The sequence below is a fragment of the Polistes canadensis genome, unplaced genomic scaffold (assembly GCF_001313835.1).
Source record: "Polistes canadensis isolate GaletaPanama2010 unplaced genomic scaffold, ASM131383v1 scaffold_7, whole genome shotgun sequence".
Lineage (NCBI taxonomy): Eukaryota > Metazoa > Arthropoda > Insecta > Hymenoptera > Vespidae > Polistes > Polistes canadensis.
Window position 1 is genome coordinate 915,356 of NW_014569554.1, and position 13,887 is coordinate 929,242.

The window sequence follows — 13,887 nt, forward strand, 5'->3', positions numbered from 1 at the left end:
CACAGTAAGCGAGTAAGTAAACGAAGTAACGAGCGAGCTAAGTTAAGCCGAGTTTAATCGAGTCGAACCGAGTAGAGTCGATCGAGTAGTCGTATCTTCGAACGAATTGTATGCGCATGCGCAACCTGCGCGACGAGAAACTAGTTCGTTAAATAATTATTCGTAATTTCTAACTAAAATCAACGTTTCCTAATCTTTCTTCCCATGTTTATCTCTAAACAACGTTACAAAAGTAAGAGGCCTTAGTCATTTTGTTTGCGTTTAAGATAATAAATAGCTCGGAAAAGATAAAATATTGAGAAATATTTTCTATATAAGTTATTACGAGGACGAGGACGTGCAAAAAAGAACGTCTTCCTTGCGCACACATCAGTTCGGGTAAGTTCGGCTGAAGTCGGTGACGTCAACGTGCGCAATAGTTCAGTGCGCATTGACGAAGGAAAGAGAGAGAAGGAGAATATTGAGGATGAAACGCAAAGAGAGCACGGTTATACCGGGCGAGGAGAGAGTGTAACGCCTGATAAGACCGAGCGATGGTCGCTCTCGTGAGAGTGCGTGATCCGAGCAACGTACCTTTTCTATTTTGACAGTTCTACCTTTCGTCCCGTTGAAGAAAAACAGATAAGGATAATATCTGAGGAAATTTAATATCGGAATAAAAACTGTACTTTTTTAAATACACAGGTATCACAACACAACGGATCCGCCATTATACTTTGTGTCTCTCTCTGTTTTATTATTTTTTATTTTCCTTTTTTTGACTCGATACACAAGCTTCTCTCTCTCTCTCTCTTTCTCTCTTTTCTTTGATCGTTTCACTTTACCCTTTCTCTCGATTTCATAGAACGAGGATGCAAGTTGTCGTGATCGTAGTTTAGTTCGTTCGCGGGTGTCATTGAACGCCGTTGAATTTGAATAGAGTGCGAGAGAGATAGGTAGACGGACAGAGAGAGATATATAAAATAGAAAAGGAAAGCTTAAAAGAGACAAAGACGAAAAGTGGGAGATCGTGAGTCAAAAAATTTTTGGTAATATTCTTTGATACATACGGGGTAGAGAGAGAAATCAAAAAGCAGTGTATTGTGTTTGCTGCTGCTGCTGTGCGCGAACGTGAGATATTGGTGATGTGTTTGTAAGTGCGCGTCTTTAAAGCTTTTTCGTACAAGTTTTATATATATACTACATATACAATATACGTGCAACGAGCCACCTTCGTTTCATCCAACGATATGCTAATTCAGTGAAAACTGGGAAGCAAGTGCTATTCGAAAAAGAAATCGAACGATCAACAAATTTTCCTAACTCTTCTCTTCCTCCTTCTGCTACTGCTCTTGTGTTACGTTTCGGAGTTTCCTTATTTTTCTTTCCCTTTCCTTTTCTTATTTTCTTTCTTCCTCTTTTCCTTTTTTTTACATTCACAGACAAAGGTGACCGCCTTTGGTGCCGCCTCGAGGACTGGCTCTCATTCTTTCTCTCTCTGTGATATAGCTTTTTCTCTTTCTCTTTCTATCTCTTTCCCCTACTCCTACTCCTCTTTTATCCTTCTCGCTCTTTTTCTCTTGTTCTTTTCCTTCTCTTCGTTCCTCTCTCGGTCCTCTTCACCGCAATCCGTCTAGTATATACACGCGCGTTCGACCCTCGAGGGAAAAAGAAGTGGAAGAAAGAGAAGGAGGAATAAGAAAAAGAAAGAAAAAAAGTAAAAGAAGAATAAGAAGAAGGATAAGACGAAGAAGAAGAATGGAGGCGGTAGCCAAGCACGACTTTACCGCGACAGCCGAGGATGAGCTTAGCTTTCGCAGGTGTCAAGTCCTTAAGGTTCGTATTTATGGGAAAAAATGATTTCTTTTTTATTGACAATTTTACTTATTTGATTTCTTCTTTGTTATCTTTATTTTTATTATTATTATTGTCATCGTTGCATTGTGTGTTGTTATTGTTGATTGCATTTTTCGATGACAGACCCTTCGAAAGTATCGTTTCTTCGTACTTTAATGAACCAACTAACCAATCAACGAACGGCTCACCGTCGTCGGGCCAATATACTTGCTTCTGATTGGCTCAGATGCGAGACGACTGATCACCGAACATCCGCAAACATTTCTCATATGCACTCACGAATTTTGTTATACATAAATATTCGATTGGCTTGCAACAATATTTATTATGTTTTTTTATTTCTTTTATGAAATGCAATCATTAAGTCCTTTTATCGCGAGCCGAGAATTTCTTAACAGTATTGTTTTGTAATTTTTATTGGTTGTATACTTTTATGTGCAATCATTACGCAATATTTTTTTTGACACAATTTTTTATTGGCTAATTTTTTAAATTGCATTAATAAAAAGAGTTTACTATGTTACTGGGCAAACAAATGTATGAAATCTCATAATTGAACATTTGTTTGTTTGCCTTTAATATTTTTGTTATTATTTTGATTACAAATAATGTTAGTTTGTTATTTTTGTATAGTAATAATAATAATAATAATCATCATCTAATGATTGGAGTAAATTGTTCTAATGGAATTTGTAATAAAATTTTTGTATCAATCGACTCTAGCGATAACAGTATCTGATTTGATATTTTATTTCAATTAATGTCATATGATTAGATTTTCTAACATCGTCATTAGTGTATAGCTTAATTGCTTTCCATTTTCTTCCTCATAGTAACAATCGATATGATGTGGCTCTATTTTACTATATTCATAGATGATTTCGTATTCGTCGAAAAGAAATTCACCCGCGAAATTCAAAAACTTGAATGGCCATTATTTTATATGAATATAAGTAAATAAACAATAAATAATAATGAAATTATAAAAAATAAATGTGTATTATTTTCACCATTGTTTTTATATTAATATAACTATATATTTATATAAAATATAAAGTAATATTTTATTTCTTTATTAGATTTTGAATATGGAGGATGATATAAATTGGTTCAGAGCCGAATTAGATTCCAGAGAAGGACTCATTCCAAGTAATTACATAGAAATGAAAAATCACGAGTAAGTTTACTTTTTACATATTTTTTTTTACATTGTAATAAATTAAAAGAAGATATACTTTAACTATTCTGATTTCATTTTTAGTTGGTATTACGGAAAGATTACAAGAGCAGATGCAGAAAGGCTATTAATGAATAAGCATGAAGGTGCCTTTCTGATTAGAATCAGTGAAAGCTCTCCTGGAGACTTTTCACTATCTGTAAAGTAAGCATATATTTTTTTCTGCAATGATAATACTTTTAAACAAATCATCAAGTGTTCAAAAATTTATATTATTTCTTTATGACGACAGATGTTCAGATGGTGTGCAACATTTTAAAGTATTAAGAGACGCTCAAGGCAAGTTTTTTCTTTGGGTTGTTAAGTTTAATAGTTTGAATGAACTGGTAGAATATCATCGTACAGCATCTGTATCACGTTCGCAAGATGTTAAATTACGTGATATGATTCCTGAAGAGGTAAGAATGTTCACAAAGTAATTACTATTGATTGGAAATGTAATACGCATATGTATAAAAATATATTTATTTTTTTATTTCACACAGTGTTTAGTGCAAGCATTATATGACTTTGCTCCACAAGAACCTGGTGAATTGGAGTTCAGGCGGGGAGATGTAATAACTGTTACAGATCGCACAGATCAGCATTGGTGGCATGGGGAAATTGGTAATAGAAGAGGACTGTTTCCATCTACCTACGTTACTCCCTATCACTCCTAGGTATAACAAAAATTAAATCATAAGATCTAACAATAACTGAAATAAATCTTTCTACAAAAATTATTGTTTTCATTTTGCTTGTTATTTTTTAGGTTGTAGAAAAAGAACAAATGAATCTTCTGTTTTAGGCCTGATTTAATATATAATGCAGGTCTCAACTATTGACCGCCTTATCCCACCATCAATCATATACAGAATGATCAGTTTCGCTGCAAAAGTAAATCTGGAATATTTTGCGAGCAAAGCACCTATCTGAGTGGGCTACCAGGAATATACTCTGGTGGTTCCAAATGTCGAGTTATTGTAATAATACGATCTCGACATTAAATACTATTTAATAAGGACTTATGACCGGTCCCATTGAAAAAACATTTCTTACATCCTTAGTAATCCATACGAGAGTGTGTAGAGAGTTCCTTGATGTATTACATGACAGGGTAGTGTCCACAATTGTTTTTGTATATCGCGTTAGATGGACAAGTTTAAATCTTCTCTATGGGACTGAATATGCTGCTGCTACCATTTGAAGTTTAACATTGATAAATGTCGTATGTGTATATCGTATGTCTCTACGATCAAATAGAAATCCATGTAATGAATATCATTCATTAACTGCACATATTTTTTTCTTTTTATTTGACATATATATATATATATATACCAAGTGCTCTAAGCGTGCACAATCATTAAAAATATTTCATAAGTTAAATTTAAAAAAGCCGTAACATCGACATATATTATAAATGAAACTTGAAATGGTCTTTAGTATTTCTTGGTAGTCCATTTTGAAAATGGTGTTATACATCACAGATAATAAGCATATTAGTCTTTTGCAAGCATGCTCATTGGCCATATTAAAACTATAATTATTATATATATATATATATATATATATATACTATATTAATATATAATATACTATATAATATATTATATATATATATACATCTTATATATGCTATCTCAGATAGTAATTCAGGAGAACTGGGATTTACATAAATCTTGTATTTTTTAATACAGATACCACTAATCGAAGAAACCGGGACCTTGGCGAGAAAAGGGCCTAGTTACAAAAAATAAAATAAAATAACAATTGCATAAGAAATCTTACTAAAAAAAAGAACAAAACAAAATTATAATAATAATAACTTTATATACGAACGTGTATAGCGTTTAAAAAGAAAAAAAAAAAAGCGCATCGCCTTTTGGCATTAGACAATTTTTTGTTGTCTCTTTTTATCGTCAATATTTTCGCAAATGAATAAAAGAAGAAGAGAGAAAGCATTTCTTTTCTTACGTTTTTATTATACGTTCGATAAATAACGCGAATATTTCAGATATATTATCTGTACCATACACATACACACACACACACATACACATACAGCGTACACACATATACAAATACGAATAGACTAAATATATATATATATTATATATATATATGAATAAAAAAGAAAAAAAGCTTGTTCGATTTTTAGTCATAAGGAAATATTGAAAGAATTGGTGTAATCTGTTTTAAAAAGTTATTATTATTAATTATCATTGTTTCTCTCTTTCTCTCTCTGATCATCTATATTATACATACATAAGCAGTTAAAGCGCTTAAAGAGATTTATTTTGTAATTAAAAGAATCTTATGGAATGCGTCAGGTTTGAAAAATAATAATTATAATAATAAAAAATAATTTTTGTTTTATTTTAGAGATTTACTATTTAGCGGGGAGAGACAAATACTACATATACAAAAATATTGAAGAAGATAATCATATAAGATTATTTAAAATAAATATTCTGACTGATTATCTTTGACACAATTGTGTAAGAAATATTACATGAATGCAGAAATATAAAGAAATACGAATACTTCATATGATAAAAACACTATTGCTATTTAAAAAAAAAAAAAAAGAAAAAAAAAATAGTAAACAAATATTGCTAATATGCACTTTATTTGTCTAGCAAATTTTTTAATCTGCCTATTTCTCATTTGTTGCAAACAAAAATAAAAAAAAAAACAAATGCCAAGAAGCGATACGATATTATCGAAGTCTGCCATGTGTTAATTTTAATTTGCACAGTTACACAATATTTAAAATATGAAGTTTGTAATTTTTAAAACGATACAAGAAGTCTATATTGTACATTTAACAAGAAAAACAAAGAAAAACAACCACATAAAAAATATTCTGTTTACTGATTTCAGCAATTATTGCTTTTTTCTTCTCTATGTAAACAATGAAAAATTTTTAGTCTTATTGTGTAATTATTATTATTATTAATTATTATTATTATTATTGCGTTATATGTTACATTTTATTATTAACAATATATTGCATTAATCATATTTGCATGCTTTTTTTACTTACGCCCATAAACCATATATGCCTATATTGTATAAGCAAAAATCACTTATACTATTTATTGTCTCGCTATCTATCAATTTTATTACACTGTTTTTCATTGTTCGTAAATGAAAATTTAAATTTATATTAGAGAAGTACACTTTTTATATAACTTTTTTAAAGAGAATAACGAATATTATAGAAAAAGTATAGAATTAATTCCTTTCTCTTTTTTTTTTTTTTATTTTTGTTCATTCATTTTAAACTGAAGCTGTAAGTAAAATTCCTTTATAATTTTATGAATAAAGAAAAAGTAAGACTGTTTTATATGATTAATTTATCAGTGATATATCAAATACATCGATAAGATTGTAAAATAATGAAATATATAAGAACTGATATACATTCAAATTTTTATTTGTGTTTAAAACACTGCGTCTTTTATTTTTACTGTTATTTTTAACTTTTTTTTTTGTAAGTTGGATTATTTTATATATATGTGTGTGTGTACGTGTGAAATAACATAGTTCCTGTTAAAACTTTTTTTATTCGTCGTTGGAATAACAAAAAAAATCTATTTCACAATTTTTCTTTAAGAGTATAATAAAAATTAAAAAATAAGGAAATTTAAAGAAGTTAACGTTAAGTAAAAATTTAACATATAATTACCATTGATTTTTAATGGCTTTTTTTGTAAAATAAGTTTGGCTCGTACTTAAAGATGCAATATACATGTATTTTCCATATTTATTATCCGTTTTTAAAACAATAAATTGCTAATATTCGTAATAATGATGTAGAAGATATTATAAATTAGTGATTTTTAATATAAATTCATCAATTGCGCATAACAGTATGAATCTCTCTTTCAATCTCTACATATTTATCACTTTGCTAAGATTTGTCAAATTTTATGCATTATTGTAGCGTATTAAAGAAAAAGAAAAAAAAATAATACATAAACAAAAATAAAAAAAAGACCTATTTGTATGCAGATAATAAATAAAGCAATATTTACATCTGCTTATGTAGTATATAAGCAATGTATTTTGACACACATGTACAAGCTGTTTAAATAAATCTGGAATTGAGTTGTCACTTGACAACAGCGTACCACGATACTTTGGACCAAGAAATAGTATAACAAAGAAATGTATTCAAGCTAAACGTTTGCATAAGAAAAATAATAATAAGAAGTTTAGCTCTGATAGTGCCAATTTCCTTGATTAATATTATTTATTTTTTGAATTAATAATTAAAAAAAAGAAGAAGAAATATTCTTAATTCTTTGCTTTTTTCATCTATGTACGTTATTTTAATAAAATAACCCTGCGAAGTGGATCTTAGAATCAGGAAAAGAACAAATGTATTATATTGATGAATACATTTGAAATTATTGCACGTTTGTGGTACAACCATTAGTAATTATTTACTGCCTGATATATAGTTAATCTTTACTACCAAATGTATATTATGTAACGATGTATCATAATTATAGTACAATAAAGCATTCTCAGAAAGTAATATTAATTTATCCCTTCGTTAAATCTTATGTTTATTTAACGTTATAGTGGGTAGTATAATTGGTTTTATAAGAGATCTACGAATTTTATAATAATAATGTATTTAAAAATTATTTGTATTTACAAGAATATTATTATAGATCAAAATTAAAATTTCATCAATAATAATGGATTGAAGTAACACGAAATGAACATTAATTGTTGCTTGTATCAATGATCAACATACGAGTCTGTAAGAAATATATCTTCCTGCGGTTTCGGAAGGTCTTATAATTTTTACTACTTGTCCTCTTTTCAAACCAAAGTAACGAGCAACTGGATCACCAGCTTGTATACGCATTAATTGATTTTCTTTAAGTTTATATCTTGTTAGTAATTCATCTTTTTCATCTGGAGTTAATACTATGTGTTCAGGTACCAGTTCATGTTCTGTGATATTTATCAACAATTCAGATTCCAAAAATTGTTCTAAAATATATTTAGGTGCCATGTCTACTAAGGATTGTTTAGCAGATGGTGTCATACCTTGCTGCACAACAATGATTGCTCTACAAATATTATAATTAAAATGTAAATTAATTTTGCATTATAACAAATCTTTTCAAGATGCATACCTATGAATTTTTTCTTCCTGCATACGCTGACAATAAGTTTTTATAGTTTTTATGCCAATTTTGGGTTCATCAGGAAAGAATACAAAAAGTTGATCTGTAGGATCATCGTTGTGTGCAACTAATACAATAAGATCGCTACGTGCTGGCTTTTTTTCACTTGGCTTGTCACCAAATTGTTCTTTAAATTGTTCTAAAGTTTGATCCAATTCATCCTGTGTTACAAGATAACCTCTATCATGGCACAACTGCATCACTGTTTTACGAATTCGCCACAATTTATATGTTTCTGCTTCATCATCCATTTTGTAATGTATATAAATATATTTTTAATAAACAACTAGATGTTAATTTCAATTATTTTACTTAGTTTTCTTATTTGAATTGGAAATATTCAATCTCAATAGCGCGTATCACGCCGAATAAAATAAACAAATATTTCAATTGTTAGCTTTCGACTACCTACCCTACGCGTCATTTCCGCCCGTAACACAAATATTATTTCTAACTTATCTCGATAGGGTAATGTCAATTTCAATATCGATTAGGTAGATCACTGCATTATCGACAGAATTTTTTTAAAGTGAAAGAAAACACGTTTTCGTTAAGATCTTAAATTTATTTAGTTTCTCGCAATTTTCTTTTTAGATTTCCTTGAGTTTTAATCGGAATAAATATTTTTTAATTGTTGTTCGCCGTAATAGTTTAACATGGATCAATATTTTAAAAGCTATGAAGAATTAGATGTAAGAAATAGGTTATAAATAAATGTTTACATGAATATATTATAATAAAATAATTTTTAGGTCCATCGTTTAATGCTTGATGATACGTCTAGAACTTTAGCATATAAAAATGCTATATTTAAATGTGCAGATAAATTCAAAGACAAAGTAGTTATCGATATTGGTGCTGGGACAGGTGTTACAAAACCGTAAAATATAAATTTTATATGTAAAATGATGTGGAATCTTAATTGTTTTAAATGAATACATGTTTTTAGGTATACTCTCTATTTTCTGTGCTCAGGCTGGTGCAAAAACAGTATATGCAGTAGAAGCTAGCGAATTAGCCAAAATATGCAAGGAAGTTGTTACTGAAAACAATTTAGGAAATGTAATTGAAGTAATTCATAGTAGGGTCGAAGATCTGGATCCAAATAATATTCAAAAGGTAGATGTTATAGTCTCTGAATGGATGGGATTTTATTTAGTACACGAAGGAATGTTTGAATCAGTTCTATTTGCTAGAGATAATTTTTTACGTGAAGGAGGAATCTTATTCCCGTCAGTAGCTAAATTGTTTGCTGCTCCATGTCAATTGCCAAGTATGTTCCAATTTTGGGATAACGTTTATGGAGTTAGTATGAAGTAATTATCATTTTTATTACCATTTGTATATAATTTGATAATTTAAATTTACGTTATATAAAATCTACGTTAAATTTGTTTTATTTTTATTTAGATGCATAGGAAACCATTATCGAAAGAATAAATCGATGAAACCAGAAATAGCATTGATGAATCAGGATGACATTTTAGGGGATGGTAAATTAATTACTTGGTTAGATTTAGAAACCATTAGTTTAGAAGAAATAAATACTTTGGGCGACGACGAATATGTATCAGTTTGTAATAAGGAAGGATTATTACAAGGAATTTGTATCTGGTTTTCTGTCGAATTTCCGGATGGTTCAGAATTATCTACAGGACCATTTGATGCATCAACGCATTGGAAGCAAACTATAATTGTATTGCCCGTAGATGTAAAAGTAGAAAAAGACGAGCCTGTGGCATTTCATTTAGAAATAAAAAAGGACACTTCGAAAAAAAGAAAATTTAATATAGAATTTATATTATTAGATGCTGCCGAAGTTGAACACGAAATTCCATGTTTTTGTTATATGACTAAGTGTATTGTAACGAGAACATATTTAATAGAACAATCGAATGATATCACAAAAGACTGAAATTATTTGCATATAAGATGATTATGCGATGTGCAGTTCTATTATAAAAGTCTTATTTTATTATTTACATTGCTAATATAATATAATATTATATAAATATATAATATGTAGTAATTTTTTGTAAATAAATAAATGAAAATATCATTGATAGAACAATATATATAAAATGTAACGAAATTAAAAAAATGTTTTTATCAAAAATTATATATATGTATATAATATGTTTTTATTACTTTATAACAGTTTAAATAAAAAAATAAAAACATGATAACTATAAATATAATTAACAATAAAGTTTACAAAAGGAATAATACTTTACACAATGTAAATATATTTTACGTATAGGAATTTATAATTTCTTTACAATTTTATATTGTAGTACCAATATTAAGACCATTAGTTAAATGGTTGGATAAATAACTTATATCATATACGTTAAGATCTTAAGATCTGTGTTAATTTACATGTACTGGGTACATGCGTCTCTCTTTCTTTCTTTTTCTTTTTTTTACGCAAATGTAAATAATTGGAAGAAATTAAGAAAATAATCTCATCGTGTGTCTTAATCACATTGTCAAATGTGTGAATGGATTTTCTTTATAATTTTATTTATATAATATAAAGAATGAGAAATAAATATATATATATATAAAATAATAAAGAAATTTATCAGATTGGGATATATAACATTTTTTTTTTGAGATATATAAGAATATAATGCATATTTGCTGTCACTTATTTTGGATATTTGATTAATCTGCTACAATTCGCTACAATTTGCTGAATACGTCGTACATTTCATTTGAAAATCGTCATTTCCTACAGCTTTTTCGTTTATATTAGTTCCTTTTTTTCCATTAATATGTTCATGAATTCTGCATTGCATTAGCACGACAGAAATGGTAATGGTTGTTTTTTTCTTGCGCTTACTTGCATACTAACGTCATAAGAAATAAGAAGTAAGAATTGCATACACAAGTATTGAATAAATTTGATAATAAAATTTGATAAGTTTATTAACTTCTTACCAAAAGTAAGACAATATGTAAGAATAAATTTGTTGTCTTATACATTTGGGAAAGAAGTAATTTCTATAATATTTCTATTATCAGTTTGTAAATTTCTATGAAGCATATAATAATATTATGCACACGTTACAATCTCATATTTATGTGTGTTTATGCATGAAATTTAATTCTATAATATCATTCAAAGAGTATTTTAACTTACTTACAATTAGTAAAATTTCTATTCGTACAAAGTACTTGGACACATCTATATTTAAATGCAATTTTCTCAGAAAGATTATTTAATGTCAAAATTATAAATTACTGGTATTTTATCATTGCATATACATATATCAATAATAGTATGCGCACTCCATCGAGCTATTATGTTTAATTTATCGAAAACAATTTTATTCTTTTTTATTTTATTTCTTTTAAAGTATAGATTATAATAGATCTTTTATTTGTACATAATATTTAACTTGCTGTTAGACTTTCGAAATTATATTGATATCAAGCATGCATCTGGATGAATAGACCGATAATATTAAGCAACTGTACAAATATCAATATTTGCGAAACCGAATAAGATGGAGATAAAATATATTTCATAATATATTTATATTATATATATTTTTCATAATTTATTATTTTAAAGAAATTAATATATTGTTCGGAAAACAAATATTTTTAAATAAATTATGAAAATATATTCGTCTCAGAAAAGAAAAATGTATACTGGATTGTTAAAACTAGTCACTTATATTGTGTTAATTTAATTAAAATTTCTTTACAAAGAAATTTAAAACTATTTGTAGTTTTGTAACAAATAAGATTTCCAAAAAGGCAGTTATATGGTAATTATTAATGATTTTATTTTTTTTTATATTTATATTTAAAGATCTCTCATGAACTTACACTCAGAATAGGATAATAATGTTTTTATATCTGAATTTTATTAGCTGAGTGTGTGTATGTGTATGTATATATTATTTTTAATATCAAGAACAAGTTGGATTAAACATGATGGAAAACTAAATCTCTACTTGTATAATGTAAGATAATTCTTTTTTTTTTAATTTTATTGTGTATGCATAAATATTCATTCAATTTGTCTATTTTTTTTATAAATATTAATAACATGTATATCGTTTAAAGAATTTGGTACTTGTATACACTTTATATTTGCAAATGGGCAGCATATTTACCTAAAAAATTTTATGTTTTGATAATTATATTTATTCCATATTCATCTTTTTTCTTTTCTTTTTATTTTTTTTTTCAACCAAGATTTATTTTATACTTCGTTCTACCTAAAAATATTGTGATTTCAATAGCTCGATATATATATAAACACATCTTATGCAATGTCACATATTAAGTAAAGTGTAAATAATTATTTTATTTGCTTCTTGTGTGTAATTTTATAATTAGCAACGTGTTTAATAGATTTTGCTTTATGTTCATTTTAAATGGAGATTCGATCAAAAAGACACCAGTAATAAATTTTATCATCGATTAGAGCAGAATAGTTTGAAATATTGTGGAAAATTTATAAAATTCCATCCATAAGTACATAATGTATACAAATGTATGTATTATATATACAAGAGAATCATTACATATACTCTTATATATTTTTTGATAATAGGCAAGTTTAATGGAATGGCTTGTAAAGTGAAACTATGTCAAAATTAATGGAACAAGTACTAAAAGTAAAGTACTATAAAAGTAAGTATATTATCTTCATAAGAGCACGCTTTCACATATGTATTTAATAGAATTTAATCTAATATAGAGTAAATAACAAGGAAATACATATGGTGAACTATGTATGTTAACGAGTTCATTTATACAATTGTCTATCTATATACAATATGTAAATACGAGAGTCATTCATTCTAAATATAATTTCAAGTTTAATCTTCTCCTGGATATTTTAATTCATTATATATTAGAACAGCGTGAATATTTTTCTTTTCTTTCTCTTTTTATTTTATTCTGTTCGCACTCTGTGTATTGTGTGTTCGTTATTATTATTAAAAATCTATAATGGCATCCCAGACTTTGCGATGAGCTTTAAATATCTAACACTCTGCTGACTATTAGAAATGTTTAATTTGAGGATAAAGATAAAGATAGAATATTATATAAAGGTACTCTATAAAATTATTAGATATGCTATAATACATTTTTAAATATACGTTTAGAATGTATTATTAGGCATAGAGAATACATAATAGTGTATTACTTTTATTATCATTAATTGTTTTTCTTTTTAATAATTACTTGTTCAAATAAATGTACAAAAAAGTAAATAATAATGAAGACAAGAAAAATAAAGAAAAATAAAGAAAAATAGAAAAAGATAATACAGTGCCGAGATATTTATATACTATTGATTGGTGTCTGTATCGTTTCGTATAGATTAACCATTGATAATTATATAATTTAAGGATATCATTACCATCGAGCCTGTTGCTAACACTTTGCTTTTATTTGATTTTTATCATTTTATTAACTGAGGCGTCAAATCTTGTGTTTTTTTTTGTTTTTATAATAAGTTGTTATAATCGTGTACATCGTTCGTGCATACGCATAAACCATTTTTTAAAGTGATCATATAAATATATATACAAAAATAATATAATAATATATATAATAATTATTATTTATATTATATTTTATATAATAATTATT

General features: G+C 27.3%; 3 protein-coding genes across 6 annotated transcripts; 2 read left to right on the top strand and 1 right to left on the bottom strand.

The window, feature by feature from the left end:
- Positions 1-372: 372 nt before the first annotated feature.
- Positions 373-5,750, top strand: LOC106790925 (protein enhancer of sevenless 2B). Of its 4 annotated transcripts, XR_001382137.1 has the most exons (7): positions 375-1,815; positions 2,916-3,013; positions 3,098-3,217; positions 3,306-3,471; positions 3,559-3,732; positions 3,825-3,949; positions 4,753-5,750. XR_001382137.1 is itself a non-coding variant. In XM_014756206.1 (6 exons), the coding sequence occupies exons 1-5, from the start codon at positions 1,738-1,740 to the stop codon at positions 3,730-3,732; spliced, it is 636 nt and encodes a 211-aa protein (XP_014611692.1). In that variant the 5' UTR covers positions 373-1,737; the 3' UTR covers positions 3,861-4,351. The 4 variants fall into 4 exon arrangements, 3 of the variants coding, with proteins under 3 accessions (XP_014611692.1, XP_014611701.1, XP_014611678.1); XM_014756206.1 differs by lacking the exon at positions 4,753-5,750 and having other exon boundaries at positions 373-1,815; positions 3,861-4,351; XM_014756215.1 differs by lacking the exon at positions 3,825-3,949 and having other exon boundaries at positions 374-1,815.
- A 1,933-nt stretch (positions 5,751-7,683) lies between these two features.
- LOC106790943 (DNA-directed RNA polymerases I, II, and III subunit RPABC1) lies at positions 7,684-8,667 on the bottom strand. Its single transcript, XM_014756224.1, has 2 exons — positions 8,215-8,667; positions 7,684-8,148 (listed from the first exon to the last, which is right to left on the bottom strand). The coding sequence occupies exons 1-2, from the start codon at positions 8,514-8,516 to the stop codon at positions 7,818-7,820; spliced, it is 633 nt and encodes a 210-aa protein (XP_014611710.1). The 5' UTR covers positions 8,517-8,667; the 3' UTR covers positions 7,684-7,817.
- Positions 8,668-8,813: 146 nt separating this feature from the next.
- On the top strand, positions 8,814-10,458 carry LOC106790917 (protein arginine N-methyltransferase 6). Its single transcript, XM_014756180.1, has 4 exons — positions 8,814-8,957; positions 9,018-9,132; positions 9,215-9,581; positions 9,676-10,458. Exons 1-4 carry the CDS (start codon positions 8,922-8,924, stop codon positions 10,178-10,180), a joined length of 1,023 nt encoding a protein of 340 aa, XP_014611666.1. The 5' UTR covers positions 8,814-8,921; the 3' UTR covers positions 10,181-10,458.
- The last annotated feature ends 3,429 nt before the right edge of the window (positions 10,459-13,887 follow it).